Source organism: Neofelis nebulosa, chromosome 5 (genome assembly GCF_028018385.1).
Source record: "Neofelis nebulosa isolate mNeoNeb1 chromosome 5, mNeoNeb1.pri, whole genome shotgun sequence".
In the NCBI taxonomy this organism is placed as follows: Eukaryota; Metazoa; Chordata; class Mammalia; order Carnivora; family Felidae; genus Neofelis; species Neofelis nebulosa.
The window spans coordinates 85377421-85399351 of NC_080786.1; the positions used below are offsets into that span (position 1 = coordinate 85377421).

The 21931-nt window shown below is 47.2% G+C and overlaps 1 protein-coding gene across 6 annotated transcripts in view; it reads right to left on the reverse strand.

The window, feature by feature from the left end:
• Nucleotides 1-419: 419 nt before the first annotated feature.
• Nucleotides 420-21931, reverse strand: part of TMEM44 (transmembrane protein 44) — a 36733-nt gene continuing 15221 nt past the window's right edge. For 2 of the 6 annotated variants that reach the window (XM_058730897.1, XM_058730893.1), the window contains 4 exons: nucleotides 21163-21267; nucleotides 16263-16421; nucleotides 5501-5533; nucleotides 420-2517 (listed from right to left, as the gene is read on the reverse strand). In XM_058730897.1, the coding sequence (XP_058586880.1) occupies nucleotides 2407-2517; nucleotides 5501-5533; nucleotides 16263-16421; nucleotides 21163-21267 (408 nt within the window). In that variant the 3' untranslated portion in view covers nucleotides 420-2406. Of the gene's footprint in view, nucleotides 2518-5500; nucleotides 5534-13634; nucleotides 13909-16262; nucleotides 16422-21162; nucleotides 21268-21931 lie in introns of those variants that run through there. The other 4 variants (XM_058730895.1, XM_058730894.1, XM_058730896.1 and 1 more) reach the window with 4 other exon arrangements.

Sequence of the window (21931 nt, forward strand, 5' to 3'; positions counted from 1 at the left end):
TTCCTTTGAGTCAGGTATTGTGTTATGCATTTCATATATGTTGATTTACTTAGTGTTCACAACAAGCTTTGTAGATAGGTATTATTCTCAGTCTACCTCAGGTCACAAAGGTTAGGTGACCTGCTCCAAGCCACGCAGATAACAGGCAGCACCACTGAGACCATACTACACCATCTCTCATATCCGGATGAGTGGGCAGTTTGTCCCCTGTGTAGGTTACCCCTTGGCGAGTCTTCAGAGCAAGGAATTCCCATATCCTTCCAGTGTGACTAACAGTGCGGATGAAGCTACAGTGGGGGCCTGGGGCAGGGACACTCCTACTAGGAGAAAGGCATTTTGGCTGGCACCTCTTCACAGAGGCTCCAGGGTTCCAGAGCTTTGCATAACAGGCACGTTCTCGTTGAACAATGAGACCAAACTTTGCTTCCAACATTTTCAGTTTAATAGTTCACTCTGGGTGAAGAGACTTGGGATTCAGCTTTGAGGCAGGATTGGACCACAGCCATAGGAACTGGTTTGTGAAGGAAGCCTGGGACGATGGGATCTAGGGAGACAGACGGCATCTGGGACTCAAGTAGTTTGTGCTGCTCGATCAGCAAGACTGTTTTGACGTTCTTGGGTAAGTGGCCACTTCCATCAGGATCCAGCCAGTTTCTGATGCTCCAGGGAGCACGGGCCAGCCTCCCCTTGAGAGAGGGAGGCTGTGCTACAGGCAGACTCCAGAGAGGATATCCTGCCCCTGTGCCTTATCTTTCTAAAGTTGAGCCCTCCTCCTGCCCTGCTGTTATCACTCAGATTAAATGTTCTCCATGTTCCTACTGTATCCATGACTACATTTCTGCTTCCTGAAAAGTTGTGGCCATAGGTAGAAAAGCCTCACCAACCAGGTGTGGCCTACCTGAGGCATGTCCATCACCTTCCTACTCTGGTATCAGTCATGGCTACCAATTAGCCACAGTTTTAAGTGCCAGCTCCCTAGGCTCCACGGTCTGGTTCCTTGCCAGCCTCTTCACCTTTTAGCCACTGTTGCACCACCCATTCTGGCCACATCAGACTCATCCTTCCTTGATGAGATTCCATCCTTCCTGGTGTCCAATCCTCTGTAGGATTTCATCTGGAATGCTCTCCCCACCCCATCCCCCACTCAAATCTTCATCTTCTCTCAAAGAACAGCTTCTGTGGTTAAGTTAACAAAGCAAAACTGGCTTTAGCAAACTCCATTACAAGACACCCAGGGATCAAAGCAGTTGGATAAAGGGGATAGAGTTCACTTCCAGCTTAGAAGGCACTCAGAGGATTAGTATCTCCACAGAGATCTATGGAACCAATCTGCTTCCCTGAGGCACTCTCTTCGTTGTGCTGGGATCTGCACTACTCCTTCGGAGAAAACTGGGCAGCTGTGTGACTGAGTCACACAGGCTGCCAGGGGCCATCCTGGAGCAGAGCTGTGTTTCTCGGCATGTCTCCCAGTTCCCCTTGTGGCTGGCTTTTGTGGCCGTGCTGGGATTCAGACATCTCTGTACTACACAGTGAGATGCCTCAACTCACTCAATCATGATTTATTCACTCCAGTGTTCCTCCCACCTTGGCCCCATTCCCTCCCTCTTTACCCCCTCCCATGATCACAGTATCAAAATAATCCTAAAACGGGATTGCTGTGCTTGAATTTGACACCTCCCACCATGCCTCCCACCCTCCACATGCTTTCATGTTAGCTCCTGAAGCAGACAGTCCCCCTCACCTGCAAACCCTGCCCAGCACACACCTTGCCAAGTTGGAGCAGGGGCTGGTATCTAAGGCAATTTGTTTTGCTTGCCCTTGCAACACCACGGATCTTATAAATTCCTGGTTGACCAAGAAGTCCTACCTCTAGCTTCCAGAAGAAAACCCAAGTGGGTGACTGGAAGGGCAGGAGCCAGGTCCCATTAATACCAGGGATCATGTCTCAGATCTCCAGCACATGTTCCCACCCCTCTCGTCTCCTGGGCTTAGCCAGGTCTTGCAGAATGAGGCTGTACTGAGATCCAAACACATTAACTATTTGTTAGATGTTCCTGTCACCTAGCAGATATTGAGAGTATGGCTGAATCTGAAGGGAAAGGGAAGAGCAGGTCCAATGCCCTTTAGATGAAGGTTTCTACTTCGAAGCAAGAGTGGTCTGTGAACTTCTGATCTTCAAAACAAACCACATGCCCGGGTCTGTCCACAGGACCCAAGGTCTTAGCTCCATTCTGAGCTGTGATGCAGACCAACCAAGCTCAGTGACAGCTCCTGGTTCTTTGCTTTCACGGGCAGCCTCTGCGGAAGCTTAAATTCCCACCATGGGTGTCACTGCAGGTTGATCCCTGCTCAGTTCCTGATACAGGCTTGACTAAGGGCTCTGAGCTGATGGGCTTGCTCCAGGTGTTACTCATCAGATGTCAAGACCACTGGCCCCATGGAGCACCTGTGCACCTGGGATCTGAGCATCTCCATGTTGTCTTTGTTCCCTTCAAGATTTACATCTTCAGGGTCCCACTGTGGAGAAAAGACACAAATGGTACCTTGGTGGAACAGACTCTTCCCATCTCTTACAATGCCCCACCCCAAACAATAGCTCCAGTCCTGGTTCTGATGACCCAGGCACAGACAAGGAGAAATAAGGACAGGTTAATCAGGCCTAATGGGACAAGTATAAGTTTAAATCAAGGAATTAATGGACAGCCACCCTGAACAGACCAGCCCCACTTCCCTTTCTACCCCCTTTTCTGTCTTTACTCTAGTGAGACTGAGTTATGTTCCTTTTATCCTGAGACTTCCCACCTCCATGCCTAACTCATTCCTGGAATAGACCAGGCAAATTCAACCCTTTCTTTACGGCCCAGGTAAGTACCTCCTCTTCCAGGAAGCTTACCCTGACTGCTTTCACCCATTGAGCTCACCCCCTTCTGTCTTTGTACTGCCCATACCCTTCATTTGCAGCTGAACATGCACAGCCCTGCCCTTTCTCTGGGCACCACCTTGTCCTTCCAGGGAAATGATGAGCTTATTAAGAGCAGGGCACCAGTTTGCCCTTGCTACCTGCCCCTCCTCCCACCATGCATTTCCTGTTAACTTGAGGCTCAGCAGACTTGTCCAAAACACTTAAAGCTTGATTCAGAATGGTGGTCACTGGCAGAGAATATTTCATTACTCTGATTCAGACAAGTATGGCAAAGGTTAGGAATAAAAGGTTAAAAACAGAGAAGCAGTCATAGCATTGAGGACACTGTTTGCAAAGTCCTCCTATTGTTCTCATGTGACAAATGACAGAGAGAACTTTGCACGTGGCCAAGAGCAGGGAATCCTTGGTGAGTCTAGCCATGGGGGCAAGTGGGGGTTGGACTCAAATCCTCTTTCTGCCACTAACTTGCTTTCTCTTTCTTGGGCCTCACAGCTTCTCCAGGGGTAACCTAGAGTGTTGGATCAGTAACTACATATGATCTCTTTAGTTTCTGAGTTTCTATGACTAATGATTCTGAATGACAAGGTTACATTTGACATTATTAAAAGACCCAGGAAATAATATAGGAAAGGATGTGTTAGCCTAGACCTGACTATCTGTTTGGACAAGAAAACGTAGCCAGTCGTGGACATGCTCTCCACGAAAAACACTCCACCAGCAGCTCAAACTTAAGCTGAATAAAACACCCCAGTCCTTAGGGGTCCTGGATAAGGTCTGCAAGGCTCCCTGAGCCACTCTGGGCATCACTGAGAGAAATGCCCCCACCATGCCAGTTGTGAAATACAAAATGTGGCTTTGTTTTGAAAAGAAAGAGCCCAATTCAATTAGTGATTTACTGATAACTGAGTTCTACTACTTGTTGACTAAAAATAGTATCATGTGGGGCGCCTGGGTGGCGCAGTCGGTTAAGCGTCCGACTTCAGCCAGGTCACGATCTCGCGGTCCGTGAGTTCGAGCCCCGCGTCAGGCTCTGGGCTGATGGCTCGGAGCCTGGAGCCTGTTTCCGATTCTGTGTCTCCCTCTCTCTCTGACCCTCCCCCGTTCATGCTCTGTCTCTCTCTGTCCCAAAAATAAATAAAAAACGTTGAAAAAAAAAAAAATAGTATCATGTTGGGGCACCTGGGTGGCTCAGTCAGTTAAGCGTCTAACTTCGGCTCAGGTCATGATCTCATGATTTGTGAGTTCAAACCCAGCGTTGGGCTCTGTGCTGACAGCTCAGAGCCTGGAGCCTGTGTCTCCCTCTCTCTGCCCCTCCCCCGCTCACTCTGACTCTTTCCCTCTCAAAAATAAATAAACATTAAAAAAAATAATAATAATTTGAAAAATAGCATCATGTTAAAACAGCCATCTCATCCCCAGTGACCCTGCAGGCCAGGGACTAAGCTGATCGGGTTGGTGCTGCTCGACCCCCAGTACCTGTTTGGGGCTCTGCCAGCCCCTCCAGTGCTAACTTCTTATTTACTTGTGGTTGCAGACTTGGGGGAACAGCAAGCAAATCCCAAGTTAAAGAGTCCCCCTGGCCCTTCAGCCTCCGTGGTACAGGTGCCCAGCAGTGGAAATAGGGGCCTGTTCCATTCTTTGAGGATGGATAGTATGCTTTTCAATATATGCTGTTTCCAAGCTGAGGCCCATGTTCTAGATCACAGTTCTCTGAGTGTGCTATGGATCAACCTCACCAGAAGCAGCCAGGATGCTCATTAGGAAGGGTGATGCCAGGCATCCTAGACCCTATCTGGTTTGGGAACTAAGGTTTAACATTTTACCAAGCTCCTTGCATGATTTTTAGCTGCCCTGATATTTCAGAACCCTGGCTCCAGCTCCTGAAATGGCGTCTTAAGAGTTGTTCTTGCTACTTACTCCTGACCAATTCAGCTGCGGGAAAACAGAGCCACTTTGATCAAGTGCACTCTTTGAAGTGGGTTAAGCCTTTGAAAGCATTTTAAATCTCTTTCTTCTGAATCCCCAGAATAACGTGTTTCAAAATCTCACTTTAAGCAATAAAAAAACATTGCTGGAATCCAGGCATAAAGAAAATTTGAGCAAAAGATGATCTTACCAGAAATAATCCTGGGAGACGACATGCACAGGTGTTTGTCATAAAACATGTGCTTATCTGTCCCTCGCAGGCAAGGGTGGCAGGGAGACAGCTGCCAGCTGCCCAAGGTGACAGTGTTGGGGAATGGTTATCTCCACCCCTGCAGCCACCCCCAGCACCGCCACCCGTGGTAACCTGCAGCTACTCCACTTGTCCATGGACCTTTGTTCCAAAACATGCTTCTCCTTGGGTTACACATCTTCGGAGTCCCTACCAGATGGTTTGGGCACAGCAGAAAGAACTCTGAACTGAGAGAGCCTGGAAAATCCCCTGATCCTCTGACTCGCCTCCGTTTTCATTCTTTCTTTAACTAAAGGAATGTGGCATGGGCCCGGCCATCCAAGGGGGGGGAGGTAACAAAAACAGGAAATGGAATCAAGCCACAGGATGTCCCTTCTGGAATAGAGTATGATTGTCCATACCTGCTCCAAGTTTAAGGCTTCCCAATACTTCTGCTGCAGAATAAAAAAAAGAGATGGAAAAAAAAGTGTTGGAAGGATTTTGCCAGCAGAGCAGAGCAGAGCTCAGCACCAGCACTGTCTGCTTGGTGAGCGAGGAGGCAGGCCCTTCAGTGATCTGGAGGCAGAGGAAAAGCTGACTTCAGCAAGCAGAAAGGCAGCAGCTATGGTGGCTACAATTTAGCTAAATGATCAACAGGATAATTGTGATAATTATGAAGGGCTGCAGGTCCTTGGAAAAATTATACAGATTTAAAAATTACTATTATTAGGAATTATTATCAGGCATAATAATAAATCTTCCATTTATTAACCACATGGCTGAGATGAGTCAACTCAAACCCATAAAACTAAAAGAGATGCAAATAAAATCCCCACCTCAAAAATACAGGACATTTGCTACCAGCCAAGATTCACTTTTAATCAGCCTTTACTGCATGGGTGGTTCCACCCCAAGGCTCAAACATGTCTGACTCGGGTTCTTGAAGGGTGGTGTGACGGTCCTCTCTGGTTCGTCTGGCACCTCACGCAGTGCCTGGGAGACGTGTGTTTCTGACATAGAGCGCTTATGAACCTACAGACGTCTGTCGTACCGATCTCTCAATGTCTGTCAAATTGAATAGCTGCCAACCTGCACAGTCCACAGGACTTGCCATTGTCTCACATTAAGACAAATCCTCCGGCACAAAAACAGACACTCAGATCAATGGAACAGAGGAGAGAACCCAGAAATGGACCCACAAACATGGCGAACTCATCTTTGACAAAGCAGGAAAGAATATCCAATGGAATAGACAGTCTCTTCAGCAAGTGGTGCTGGGAAAACTGGACAGCGACATGCAGAAGAATGAACCTGGACCACTTGCTTACACCAGACACAAAAATAAACTCAAAATGGATGAAAGACCTCAATGTAAGACAGGAAGCCATCAAAATCCTCGAGGAGAAAGCAGGCTAAAACCTCTTTGATCTTGGCGGCAGCAACTTCTTACTCAACACATCTCCAGAGGCAAGGGAAACAAAAGCAAAAATGAACTACTGGGACCTCATCAAAATAAAAAGCTTCTGCACAACAAAGAAAATAGCAAAACTAAGAGGCAACTGATGGAATGGGAGAAGATATTTGCAAATGACATATCAGATAAAGGGTTAGTATCCAAAATCTATAAAGAATTTATCAAACTCAACACCCAAAACACAAAAAATCCAGTGAATAAATGGGCAAAAGACATGAATAGACACTTCTCCAAAGAAGACATCTAGACGGCAAACTGACACATGAAAAAATGCTCAACATCACTCATCATCCAGGAAGCACAAATCAAAACCACAATGAGATACCACCTCATACCTGTCAGAATGGCTAACATTAATAACTCAGGCAACAACAGATGTTGGTAAGGATGCGGGGAGAGAGGATCTCTTTTGCACTGCTGGTGGGAATGCAAACCAATGCAGCCACTCTGGAAAACAGTATAGAGGTTCCTCAAAAAAATTAAAAATAGAACTACCCTATGACCAAGCAATTGCACTACTAGGTATTTATCCAAGGGACACAGTTGTGCTATTTTGAAGGGACACATGCACCCCCATGTTTATAGCAGCACTATCAACAATAGCCAAAGTATGGAAAGAGCCCAATGTCCATCGATGGATGAATGGATAAAGAAGATGTGGTATTTATATACAATGGAGTATTACCTGGCAATCAAAAAGAATGAAATCTTGCCATTTGCTACTATGCGGATAGAACTAGAGGGTATTATGTGAAGCGAAATTAGTTAGAGAAAGACAAATATCATATGACTTCACTCATATGAGGACTTTAAGACACAGAACAGATGAACACAAGGGAAGGGAAGCAAAAATAATACAAAAACTGGGAGGGGGACAAAACATAAGAGACTCTTAAATATGGAGAACAGAGGATTACCAGAGGGGTTGTGGGAGGGAGGATGGGCAAAATGGGTAAGGGGCATTAAGGAATCTACTCCTGAAATCATTGTTGCACTATATGCTAACTAATTTGGATGTAAATTTTAAAAATTTTTTAAAAAGCCTCTACTGTTCAATTATTTTAAATTTCCATTTAAAAGATTTGTTTTAAGTGTAAAATATTTTTAATAATTATTTTCTAATTAAAAATCCAACACTTTAAAAAAATTTTTTTTAACATTTATTCATTTTTGAGAGGGAGACAGAGCATGAATGGGGGAAGGGCAGAGAGCGAGAGAGAGAGAGAGACAGAATCTGAAGCAGAATCCAGGCTCTGAGCTGTCAGCACAGACGTGGGGCTCAAACTCACGAACCATGGGATCATGACCTGACCTGAAGTCGGACACTTAACTGACTGAGCCACCCAGGTACCCCAAATCCAACACTTTAAAAAAAAGTAACCTGTATGTCCAATGTGGGGCTCAAACTCACAACCCTGAGATCAAGAGTTTGCATGCTTTACCTACTGAGCCAGCCAGGTGCTCCTTAAATCTCCATTTTAAACAAGTTTTTAGGGGCACCTGGGTGGCTCAGTTGGTTGAGCATCGGACTCTTGATTTCAGCTCGGGTCATCATTTCATGGTTCGAGGGATCGAGCCCCTCATATAGCTCTGCACTGACAGCATGGAACCTGCTTGGGATTCTCTCTCCTTCTCTCTCTCTGCCCCCCTTCTGCTCATTCTCTCTCTCTCTCTCTCTCTCTCTCTCTCTCTCTCTCTCTCTCTCTCTCAGAATAAATAAACATTAAAAGTGCACCTGGGTGGCTCAGTCAGTTGAGCAACCTACTTGGGCTCAGGTCATGATCTCACGGTTTGCGGGTTCGAGCCCTGTGTTGGGCCTTGTGCTAACAGCTCAGAGCCTGGAGCCTGCTTCAGATTCTGTGTCTCCCTTTCTCTCTGCTCTTCCCTGCTCATTCTCTGTCTCTGTCTCTCTCTAAAAGATAAACATTAAAAAAGTATACATACAAATTTTTAATTGTACATTTTTCAGTCATACATCAACAAAAGAATATCCAATGAACACCCATGGACATACCTTATCTTATTTGCTCTAGCTCCCCAATTTTTTTATTTGTTTAAATATTTGTAAATAAATAATTTAATCTGTAAATATTTTAGTATGTCTCTCATAGATAAGGACATTTTTAAAAAGTGTTTATTTATTTATTTATTTATTTATTTATTTATTTATTTATTTTGAGGGAGAGAGAGAGTGCAAGTAGGATAGGGGCAGAGAGAGAGGGAGAGAGAGAGAATCCCAAGCAGGCTCCGCACAGCAGAGCCGGATGCGGGGCTCAAACTCATGAACTGAGATCATGACCTGAGCTGCAATCAAGAGTTGGCAACTCAACTGACTGAGCCACCTATGTGCCCCATGGACATTTTTAAAAAAATCCTAAGAACAGTGCCATTATTAGACTTAACAAAATTAGTGATAATTCCATAGTATTCATCTTTTAATGACATCCTACTGGGGGAGGGAGACATAAACTGAAAAAAAAAAACACTACAGGACTAATTGGAAAAGATATGAAATCACAAAAAAATGACAGTTCTACACACACTGCAGACAGAAATGTTGGTGAGAATGTAGTGGTTGAAAAGTGAAGTAACTTTTACAAATGTAACCGAACTAAAGAGACAAAAGAAAAGATGCTAACTTTCACCTTTCTTTAGAAAATACAGATGTTCATGTAAAAACAGCGACAGTAATCTGATGTTACCACAGTGAGTAGCTGTTTTGTTTGTTAAAAAAATTATTAAATGCAATGTGCTATACTGAAAGAGAATAAGAATATTAATGGAAAAACTGGTGACATCCAAATAAAGTCTCTAGTTTAGATGATAGTAATGTACTAGTGTTAATTACTCAGTTTTGATATTAACATTATAAGAAAACAGGTGAAGGCACACAGGAACTTTCTGTACTACCTTTGCAACTTTTCTGTAAATATAAAATTATTTCAAAATAAAAAAACTTTATTTAAAGTCAAGCAAATAAATAAGCAAACAACTAAACAGGCTTACGTGTCCCTCAAATGGATTGATAAGAAACCTTGAAACTTCCTTTCCAAATCTTCAGCATCATAATCTAAAATTTAAGAACGCTGCCCTCTAGTGGAAGTAGGAGAAGTTCCTTTTTTAAGCCAACGATGATAATGTGCCTAAGGAGTGCAATTAACCCAAATCTTGGTAACTGAGATCTCTCTCCACGCCCGTAAAAGTAAAAATAAAATAACATTTTTCTAGTCCTTTCTTAATTTCAAGAGCAAAATGTGTTAATTTTTGTACAGATTTTTCTTCAAAAACAAAATGATTCTAGCCCATGAATTTTACCCCAAGAAAAAGCCTCCATGAACAGTTATTGATTAGCCCTCTGAAATACAAACACATACACACACAACCCAAAATGTGCCAATGGCTTTTCTCCCTCGAGTATTACCACAGATCTTTAAATTGTCTTTAGAACCATGATTCTATCACCTCCATGGACCACACAGCACGTAATATTTCAACTCAGCTCATTTCTAAACGCACACTTCTTTCTGCTTCTGAAACCAAGAAGCAACCTGTAGCCCCTGTTTACCAAGCACGCAGTATATTTTCCTTTGCTCCGGAAGGCTTTTAGGAAACCATTGAGGAAACAGGGTCACTTTCCAGGATTACATTTTAGACAGTGTCATCTTACATTTAGGGAGAAGCGATTTTTCCCAAGACTGGGGAAGTGACATGGTGTTGGACTCAGGACAGATCATAAAGTTTTTTGCTTCCTCTGACTATACAACGTTAAGACTGGCCAGACACACACCAGCTACGATTCTCTCCCAGAATTCACTAAGTGGATTTCCTTTTGACCTAGAGCCTTACAGACTTTAAAACAATTACTGTATGCTTCAAAATTGCACCCTTCCTATTTCTCTAGTTCATTAAGCAGTTCCATAGCACTTACCCCAGATCGAGCAGGGATTCACCTCCCCACGTGTTCTTTCCTCCTCTCTACCTGCCCGAACTGCCCTCTCTGCCTGCCCTTCCTTCCCAGCTGTTGTGGGGAAGATGGAATGGGGGATGGGAAAATGCTTCACAGGCCATGAAGTCTGTATGCAAGAGCTGGGCTTCTATAGAAAGTGTCCCCCCCCCCCCAACACCCCCCTTGTTACTGGTGGCTCTGGGTCGTTTAACCGCTCAACCTCTCCTTGTTCGGGGCTGAACGGGCCCATTATAAACTGGATCAGCGAGAGAATTCTGACCTACAGCGGGCTGGTTTCTTTTACAAAGACGACAGACAGCTTCACGTCAGGGACATTCTGAGGCTGGGACAAAGGGGCCGAGACAGAGAAGTCCTGTGTATTAAAACAGTGGGCTGCAGGGTTAGGCAGGTGCACCTCCAAACTCCAGCCACAAGGAGAGACAAACACTGTATTTAGGTCAATTCCCAGTGGGAAGGCCTTGGCAGCTTTGGCTTCTATTCCTGATTTTTTTTTTAACCATTTTTTTCCAGTTTTATTGAGATAGAATTGACACATGTGGCAAACAGTGTGTTCCTCACTGCAGTAAATGTTGTTCAGATGCTTCCCTGAAAAACCGAAGTGGTCTAGGGAAGGGCCAGAGTGGGCATGATCAAGTTTAATTCAGGAACACAGGACACTGAGAGGTGCCTGAATGGCTCAGTTGGTCAAGTGTCTGACTTCAGCTCAGGCCCTGATCTCACAGTTCATGAGTTCAAGCCCCAAATCGGGCTCTCTGTTGTCAGCACTGACCTGACATCAGATCCTCTGTTCCCATCTCTCTCTGCCCCTCCCCCACTTGTTCTCTCTCTCTCTCTCTCTCTCTCTCTCTCTCTCTCTCAAAAATAAATAAACATTAAAAACAACAACAACAGGGACGACGGTGTGGCTCAGTCGGTTAAGCGTCCGACTTCAACTCAGGTCATGATCTCACTGCTCATGAGTTCGAGCCCCGCGTCGGGCTCTGTGCTGACAGCTCAGAGCCTGGAGCCTGCTTCTGATCCTATGTCTCCCCCTCTCTGTCTGCCCCTCTCCTGCTCACACTCTGTCTGTTTCTCTCAAAAATAAATAAACGTTAAAAAAATTAAAAATAAAATAATAAAAACAACAACAACCCCAAAACACAGGACACCCAGTAAACGTGAATTTCAGATCAGATCACAAATAATGTTTTAGAATAAGTGTGTCTATCTGAAATTCAAACTTCACTGTACATCTTGTGTTTTTTGTCTGCTAAATCTAGCAACTGTACTCAGGAATACAGGAAAGGCTTCCTGGAGGGAGCGGGATTTAGCCAGGGCCTTGAAAGGCGGGAGGAAAAGCAGAGGAACGCAGAGAAGAACTTGGGAGCTGGCCCAGGCCAGCAGGTGAAGTGTGCTGGACTTACACTATAAGCAGGTAGAAGCCACAAAGGCCTTAGGGCAGGGCGGGCATGGGGCGGAGGTCCAGTGTTGCAAGGATCCCGGCAGGACAGCAATGGAAGGAGGAGAACGGAGACAGAAGGCAGTTAGGAGTGCCTGTGCTGGTCCCGGTGGAAGTGGAAGGCTCTTTCCTGGACTTCAGGTCCAGAGGAAGTTTTCAGAGGGCGGCAGCAAGGCAGACCCAGCAGCCCGAGCGGCTGTGCTATCATGATACTTTTAACAGGTTTGACTCTTGTTTTCCCAATGGAAGCCTTCCTACTTCTAGGAAGTGACTCGGCACTGCTAGCCTCTACTTGCGACCCCTCCACAAAGACACTCTTACACTTAAGGGCATGGTCACTTCAAGACAGCCCGGTCCCAAGCTGGGGTTGCAGGGTGAGCATCTATGGGAACAGTGCTCTTCACATCCCAACCTTGTCGGAGCCTTACCACCCTCCCTGCAGTCATTATCTCCACCTTCAGAGAAGGGCCAGATGAAGGAGTGCTGCCCAATTCCACGGCCTTAAGAGTGCATATCCGAGGGGCGCCTGGGTGGCGCAGTCGGTTAAGCGTCCGACTTCAGCCAGGTCACGATCTCGCGGTCCGTGAGTTCGAGCCCCGCGTCAGGCTCTGGGCTGATGGCTCGGAGCCTGGAGCCTGTTTCCGATTCTGTGTCTCCCTCTCTCTCTGCCCCTCCCCCGTTCATGCTCTGTCTCTCTCTGTCCCAAAAATAAATAAATAAAAAAAAAAAAAAAAAAAAAAGTGCATATCCGAGCCCACCCCCAGCCTGCTTCCCACGACGCTATGTGGAGCACCTCTGGAAGTCTTGCAAAGCACCAGTTGCACCCATTTGATCTTCCCAATCACCCTGCAACACAGGTAGGGCAAGTCTCAGGATACCTATGCACAGGAGAAGCTAAAACTCAGGAGGTCTGGTGCAGACCCAAGGCTGCAGGTCAAAAGCCCCCGAGCCTGTGTGGTTCCTGGGTCAGGGCTGGGTCTCCTCCACAGCCTGTCTCCCTTTGGGGGCCTTCCGGGGAGCCTCTCTGCTCACCCCAGGGAAACCAGGTAACTGACCACACATTTCAGGAAGTATTGTTTCTCACTGCCTCACTGCAGGTGGCGCCCCCCTCTGGGAAAGACCCAGATGCACAGAGGGTGTAAAACCACATCCTGGACTCGATTTTTTTTTATTATTATTTTTTTAATGTTTATTTATTTTGAGCGAGAGAGAGAGACACAGAGCATGAGCAGGGGAGGGGCAGAGAGAAAGGGAGACACAGAATCCGAAGCAGGCTCCAGGCTCCGAGCTGTCAGCACAGAGCCCGACGTGGGGCTTGAACTCACAAATCGTGAGATCGTGACCTGGGCCGAAGTCAGAAGCTTAACCGACTGAGCCACCCAGGCGCCCCCTCCTGGACTTGATTTTGACCTTTGGTACCTATTTCTGGCGTCTTTCATATCTGTATGTATTTTCTTCTAAAGTTAGCACTTTTATAGCCTATATAAATATATATTTATAAAAATATATGTAATAAATGTGTACACAAATATAAATGTATATATAATAAATATATATTTAAAATATTTTTATTTAAGTATATTCTATTACATATATAATATATAACTATGTCATATATATATGTGTGTATATATATATATATATATATAATTTTTTTCCTTAAAAGAATGACTTGGACTTAAAAATGGCAAACATCCAAAGGAATGTGTCCTCCTTCCTGGTGCAAAGGCAGGGTTTGGAGAGGGAACGAGCAATCTTGGTTGTCAAGAGACTTAGGCACAGAATTATCAGGAACACACAAGGACCTGACCTTCTTCAGAGACAGCAGTCTGTGTTTGGCCCTCTTCTCATCCTCCACACATGTACACACAACACAGACTTTGTTCCATAGACAGAAACAGCCTTCTTGCAAAATTTCTACAAAGCTTCTTCCACCACGTCTATGGCATTGCTAGGAAGCACAGCAGGGAGAAATGACTAAGCACTCTCGCATCACAAAGCTGGACTCAAATCTTTGCTTGCATCCCAGAGGCAGAAAGAAAAAGAAAAAGCCTTTAAAAAGCACAGGAATGGTTTCAATGCTGGAAGAAAGTCCACCAGGTGCTCAGCACACAGGTGCTGGCTGCCCCGGAAAGTGAGAAGGCCAGGCCACTCTGGAAAGCCCTGAGTGGGGCTGGAGGGCTGTTCTGCGGGCTGAGCTGGGGCAGGTGACTTTATAAACATTAATTCCTTTTAGCATGGGCAAAAGCCTTCATTTCCATTTGCCTAATTTATCTTGTTAATGTGTATTTATTTATTTGGGGTGGAGGGAGCAGGGAGAGAGGGAGAGAGAATCCCAAGCAGGCTCTGTGCTGTTGGCACAGAGCCCAGCATAGGGCTCAATCCCACGAACCATGAGACCATGACCTGAGCCAAGATCAAGAGTAAGATGCTCATCTGACTGAGCCACCCAGGAGTCTCCCATTTGCCTAATTTAAAAGCGTGACCCTGTCCCCTTGGAACTTATTTAGTTTGAAAAACATGGATGTCTAAAAAGATAGAGATACTAGAAGGGAGAAGGACAAGGACCACAAATCACAGAAGGGCATAAACCTGCCGCCAAGACCAACTTCCCAACGGTTCAAGGTCACTGTCTAATCCTTACCTCAGCTTTTGCTGCCCTTGTTTCCACAGAGCAAATACTGCCTCTGGGTCTCCCCAGCCCCTCCCTGACTCACTGACTTAACTGTCCTTTCTTCTCACTGAACACACTTTGCCCTCAGGCTCATTCTTTCCCCTTGAACCTTAGATTTCTGCCAAGGCCGCTGGATCCAGGCTGCCAAGCCACGTGCGCTGGGTGTCCTATAGATTCTGAGACTGGATCCAAGAAATAAACAACACCGAGTGATATGGAGATACACGGACCCCAAAGGGTCCTCAGTCTGGTGCAGAATTGCTCCCTTAAAACCCAGCTCTTAATGGCTAGCTGTGTTCTGGAATCGAGGGGCAGAGGAAGGTGAAGGTGGCTCAGGCCCCACTCCTAAAAAGCTCATGCCCAGCCTGGCTGGGGGACAAGCCGCTACAGCTCACCAGATGACACGGCGAACAATGGAAGTTGTGTAAGAGAGTCCTGTGTGCTCTGGCACCCAAGGGAAAGAGCCATTAATCTTGTGTGTGTGTGTGTGTGTGTGTGTGTGTGTGTGTGTGTGAGTTTGGCGGGATGGAAGTAACTTCACACAGCAGGTGGCATCTGAGTAGGATTCTGACACATGGAAAGAGAAACTGACACACGGGCCAGGGAAAACCCCAGGAAGAAAGGCCCAGAGGCCTGGGTACAGGGAACAGTCCATGGCCAAGGTGGACAGCTAGGGCAGTGGGGAGGGGTGGGTGGGCAAGGCACATAAAGATGGGGTAGTTGTGAAAGGTCTAGAACCTCATATTAACAAATCGGGACTTTATCCCACAGATCAGTGGCTCTGAGTTTTTTGGATTTGGGGTTTCACAACGAGTTCAACAAGTTTGGGGGCTTATCCAAGATGGCGAAGTGGCTGTTTTGCAAAATAAGGCCATTAAAACCAACACCAACCACCCCCTTCCTATTATCATCATTTTATAAAAGGGCATTTGAACTCCAAAATAGTAGAAGGCAAACCCAGGGTGAAGGACTGTCCTCCTTCCCCCACCCAACCCCTGCCAAAAGACAGCAGACACTCTCCTGTTGACATCATGTGCCCACTACCCTGTCCTTGCTCTCATTTTCCACAACAGGAAACTTCCTCACAGAACAGGGCTGGGAGCCACAGCTGGGGGACAGGCAGTGACCCAAGAGCTCGGACCAGGGAGTTACACCTGTCGCTGGCGTCCAAAATATGACATGTGTCTTGCTCACAGATCTAAAAACTCAAAATGATGACAGTGCCAGGCATGGTGTCCACCACGGGGCTCCTGTGTATGACCCTGAGGACACTGCAGGTGTAGCTGCTTCTCCTCTCTGGAAGGGATGCTCCACGGTCAAGTGGGTTTGGGGAACACCCAGACTCTAATAAAGTTAATTACGCGTGTGTTTATTTCTGTAAGACCTGAACGTGCGGGTGACTCTTTAAGATGGGACCGTGACATGCAGTGCTTCCCTGACTCATTTGACCGTGGAAACCTCTTCTCAACAGACCCCGCGTGGGCGCTGCCCCATGCACACCCCTTCACTGCTTGGCAGGTGGGAGGCCAGCGTGGGCAGATTAGGGCACAGCAGCGCGAGCACCGTGGAAGCCCCGGCCAGTGTCAGTGAAGGACAAGCCATGCACCTGGCGGGCAGCAGCGTGTGAGTACCTCAAGGTCGGAGTTGATGGAGGAGACTTCGCAGGAGCTGCTGGAAGACACGCGGGCCCGGATGACCTGAACGGGAGGGTAAGAGGGCGGCTCCTGCAGGTTCGCGTCTCCAGGGTTCATCTGTCCATCGCCAGGCAGCCGGGTGGTGTTGCAGCCTGCCTGCAGGGTGTGTGGGCAAAGGGCAGGCAGGGAGACTTAGTCTACTTTATTTCTGAATTGTCGAAGCATTCACATGCGCTGGTGTTCAGAAGGTACCAAAGGGTGGCTGAGTCGGATGAGCTCAGACTCTTGATTTGGGCTCAGGTCATGATCTCCTGGTTCATGGGATCCAGCCCTGCATCTGGCTCTGTGCTGGCAGTGCAGAGCCTGCTTGGGATTCTCTCTCTCCCCCCTCTCTCTCTCAAAATAAATAAATGAACATTTATGTTTTTTAAAAGGTACAAAAGGGTGTAGAATGCGAGGTCCGCTCCCACCTGAATCCCCCAGGCACCCAGTTCTCCCCAGGGCCAACCAGCGCTCAGTTTCTTGTGTATCTGTACAGATAGTCCATACATAACCTATCGAATGCAGATATATGACTTCCCTAGTTCTACAAAGGCTGCCAGCACATCTACACTCTCCTATGCACCTTTCTTTTTCTCACTTAACAATGTGTCCTAGAGATAGCTCTAGAGCAGAGGCTTTTGTTTTTCTTTTTGTTTCTTTTGTGGCATCATGTAAGTGTTCACAATCTGCTTAACCTGTCCTCAAACTGATGGACATTGAAGGCATTTCTAGTCTCATGCTTGTTTGCTTGGCTGGTTTTTTTTTTCCGAGAGAGACAGAGTGCAAGTGGGGTAGGGGCAGAGAGAGAGGGAGACACAGAATCCGAAGCAGGCTCCAGGCTCTGAGCTGTCAGCACAGAGCCCGACGCAGGGTTCCAACTCACAGACCGTGAGTTAATGACCTGAGCAGAAGTTGGATGCTTAACCAACTGAACTACCCAGGAGCTCTCCAATCTCTTGCTTTTACAACACTGACTGCAATAAATTATACCATACACCCAAGGTTTCAGGGTTTTTAAAGGACCAATTTCTAGAAGTGGAATTGCTGGATCAGAGGATATGTGCATTTGTAATTTGGATAGCAACTGCCAAAATGCACTGTATGGGTTCATACCCACCAACAGGTGGGGAGGTTAAAGGGAGGAAGAGCCTTACAAGATTTCTATCTATCACCTATCTGTCTGTCTATCCATCCATCCATCCATCCATCCGTCCATCCATCCATCCATCCATCCATCTCAGAGAGAGCTTCCCCCACAGAGCTCCTGGGGGCTGTCAGAGCTCTGGGAAGCTCTGTTGGCTAGGGTTTCAGAGTGGGCAGGATTTGGGTCATTCCACTGACACACCACAGGGCAACAGCCTGCCTTCTGGATCCACATCTTCCACAATGAAGCACATGCCAAGGTATGTATCTAGCGAAGGGGGTGGTAATCCCTGCCTTGCCTCATTTGAAGGGGTGTCACAGGGCTCAGATGTAATGCCCTGGACACATGAGAATGGCTACTCGTACTGGGCCCCAAATCACGTGGGGCTCTAGCCCTGGATGGGTTAAGTACACAGTTTCACATGAGAGTTGGCTAGACAGGCTAGGGGGCGGGGGGCACGGGCCTCCCAGGCAACATCAACGATAGATTCTATAAATTCCTCAGGGCCCGACCAGGTCTGAATCAAGAGGGAAAATGGAGTTTTCAGATGCTCCAAGCCATTGATCCCCAGGACCCCAAGGTCCTTAGCCCTCAGCTCAGCTGAACCCAGCTGCATCTTCTAGAAGACCCTTCCTTAGGACAGTGCCCAGTGCCCAGGGGGGCCTGCTGAGCAGACAATAAGTGCCCCTGTGGTTCTTGTTGTCCACTTCCAGGTGGCTGTGCAGATGGGACATACATCAATGCACTTACCAACAGGGGACCTATTTCACCACAACCTTGCCCACTGGGACATTCTCATGGAAAAAAAAGGAAAATTTTGCCAACTGAGCAGGCATGAAATGAGCACAGAGAACATGTTCTCTTTTTTTATTATTAAAAAAATTGTTTAATGTTTATTTTATTTGAGAGAGAGAGAGAGAGAGAGAGAGACAGGGACAGAGCATGAGCAGGGGAGGGGCAGGGAGAGAGGGAGACACAGAAGCCAAACCAGGCTCCAGGCTCTGAGCTGGCAGCAAAGCCTGATGCGGGGCTCGAACTCATGAACCACAAGATTGTGACCTGAACTGAAGTCGGATGCTTTACCAGCTGAGCCACCCAGGCGTCCTGAACATGCTCTCTTTATGAATCAGACGGGCTTTATCTGAAACCCATTCCTGTGCTTCTCTAACTATGAGATCTTGGGCAAGTTACTTAACCCTCTCTGTGCCTCAATTTAAAATCCTAATACAATGATTAATTATTAGACAATAAAACAATATAAATAATAATACTTAATGAGAATTTGCATTAATAATAATTTTTAAAGACCCAACCATTTATCAAGTGCTTCCTTGGTGTCAGACATTATGCCAAGTAAGAGGCAGTGTTGCATAGTGGTCAAGGGCATAGACTCTGAATCCTGGTTCTGCCACTGACAAGCTGTGTGACCTTGGGCAACTTGCTTAATGTCTCTGTGCTTCATTTTCCTTATCTGTAAAATGAGGTTAATACCTCAGGGGTTGGTGGTGAGGTTTACGTGAGTATACAAAGCACGTAGACCAGTACTCTAAGCACTACGCCCAGCACAAGAAACATCACAGAAGTGTTGCCTGTTATTATTTTCTCAGAGACTGGCAAATAACCCTCAATAAACAGGCTACTGTAGAAGGGGTGCCCCTAGCCCTGGATGGCCAGGCTGCAGACTCCCTGCTGGGAGCTGTCTCGGGGACACCACTCGCCCTCTGGTGGACACGGAAGGAAGAGGCCAAGTGCGAGTATTTGCTCAAAAAAAACGTGCCAGAGGCCTCAGTGGAAGAGAATGAGAGAGACACACTCTTCTTTAATGGAGTCTGTTCTGCAGGAAGAATCCACTCAAGCTTCAGGTATTGCGTTAGAGTGAATGCAAGTTTTGCACTATTGTGTTTCTGAGGTTTGAGGATTTAAAAATTTCTAGTGCAAAACACTGGCCAGATGCTGCCGGGGTTCCCTGTGCCTTCCCCAGACTTCCCATCTAAGAGGGGTTTCATGGCCGAAATGGGCTCTCAAACCTGTGGGCCTGTGAAAGCAGGCGCTGAATCTCCCTGAACACACTTATGTCACATAGCGTTACTTGTACCCACTTTCCAAGGAACCACAGCAAAGACTGAAACCTATCTCTCAGGCCCAAACTCTCTGAGCACCCGTATGTCCCACGGGCAGCTGAGCAGTGGCTGCTACCACTGAACTTCATGCTACGCTCCAAACATCCTTTACTGAGGGCCTGTGGCCCGAGGCACCAGGGTCTCGGCAAACAAGACAGAGGCAAAGTTTCTACCCCAGCAGGAGACAGACAACAAACAAAAGTAAAAGACAGTGAGAAGTACTTTGCAGAGCATTTAAAAAGGCACATTTAACATAGAGAAATAGGACAGAGGGGTGCGGGCTACTTTTGAGTGTGCAGTCGGGGGTGGCTTTTGGAGAAGGTGACATTTAGGTTGAAGGAAAGGAAGGAGGCAGCCGTATAAAAAAAATGGGGAGGAAGAGCACTGGAGGCACAGGAACAGAGGGAAATCCCAGGCAGCTAGGAGGAGTGAACGAAGAGAGAAGAGACGAGGACACAGTCAGAGAGAGAGGGAATGCTCGGCTCGTGGGGCCTTGTAAGTCTGTGTAACTTTAGAGTTTCTTCTGTATGAAATGGGAAGCCAGAGGGTTTCAAGCCAAGGAGGAACACAAGGAATGGCCCCTCCTGGCTGCAGGGTGCAGGTGGCGGGGGTGGGACAAGATTAACAGTGGAGACGGAAATGAGGTAGGAGGCTGTGGGATCTATTTTACACCAAATAAATAGGAGACTCACACATGGACTGGACGGGCATAGGCATGCACTGAGGGGGGGGAGAGGAATTCATTTCCTAGGATGAGAGCATGGGGGAGGAAGAGGGCACGGAAATCCCACGTTCTGTTTGGACACCGCAAGTGTGAGAATCCACGTGGGGACGGGTGCCCAGACTGAACACTGAGGGGAGGAAAGCATGGGGAGCTGGGAGTGCGAGTGCCCCATAAGCCAGAAGCAGCCGGTGGCCGAGCGTGTTGAATCTCAACAAAGACAGAGCTAACCCAGGATTTAGTGACCCTGAGGCCACTGGAAACCTCCACGAGAAGTCGCAGTGGGTGTGGGACGACGGGGCGGACTTCCTGTCAGCTCTTTCCCTCACTTCTCTAACGTTCTTGCTCCTGGGAAGCCCTGTGTGCAGGCCGGAACCCCGGGAGTCATCGGGAGCCCTCAGCCTCTCTCACCCTACACCCTCACACCCTCAGCACTCTGCCCGCCAACCCCCCACTTGGTCTCTGCCTCTCCACCTGCCCCAGCCTTGCCCCTGCTTCAGGCCACACCACCTCTCACCTAGACTTATCGGCGCCCCTCACTGACTGCCTTGTTTCTACCTCCTCTCCCCTGGTCTGCCCCCCAACCTTGCCTGAGAGACACCTCTAACAGGCGCATCTGACCCTGAGTCTCTAGTCCTGATGCCTCCTGGACTCCTGTCCCTCAGGATGACAGTCAGGTGGCACGGTACGAGGATCTCTCGCTTGCCTCCTCTCCACCCTTTCATCTGTCCCCCACTGAGGCCTTGGAGACCTCCTGCCTCCTTTTACATGCTTTCTTGTCTCATCCTGCCCATCCTGCAGCTAAAGTATCACCTCCTCCGGGAAGCCTTCCATGGCCACTTCCCACCCCTCTGGACTCCAGCCGCTTACCTGCTGCACGGGCTCGATGGTCAGCTCCATGTAGCGACTGATGGCTGCCATTGTCCTGAGTGATTTGCAGGGTGGTAATGTGGTGAGAGGCACCCAGTCTGAATTCTTTCAAGTGGAGACGGGGAGGTAAAAAGAATTCTCAGTCAGGAGACTTTTTCTAAAAACAAGATCCTGTTCCTTCAAAAGCATCTCTAAAATATTATTTCTGTTTTTTCATGGCCCATCTCCCTTTCTGCTTCCTATAAGCTGTATCTTATCTTACACAAGATAATCCACGTGGGGACGGGTGCCCAGTCCGGAGACTTTTTCTAAACACTTTTTCTAAACAAAGACACCTACTGTGTCTTTGATGTCACAGTAGGTCAGGGGTTCCCAAACTTTGCTGCACAGTGGAGTCACCTGGGCATCTTAGAAAATAAAACAACTGATGTTTAGCTCTCCCAGCAGACGTTCTGATTAATTGGTATGGACGTGACCTGGAGAGTTTCAAAGCCCCTCACTCCCCTGCAGATGATTCTAAAGTTTGGGCCAAGTTTGGGAACCACTGCAGTAGGTGCTACATGCTTTTGTAAAGCAATGGTTCTCAAAGATTAGTGTGCATCAGAAGCACCCAGTGCACGTATTAAAACACCCTCAGTCTGGGGCGCCTGGATGGCTCAGTCGGTTGAGTGTCCGACTCTTGATTTCGGCTCAGGTCATGATCTCAGTCTTAGGACTGAGCCCCTTGTCAGGATCTGAGCTGAGCCTGCTTGGGATTCTCTCTTTCCCC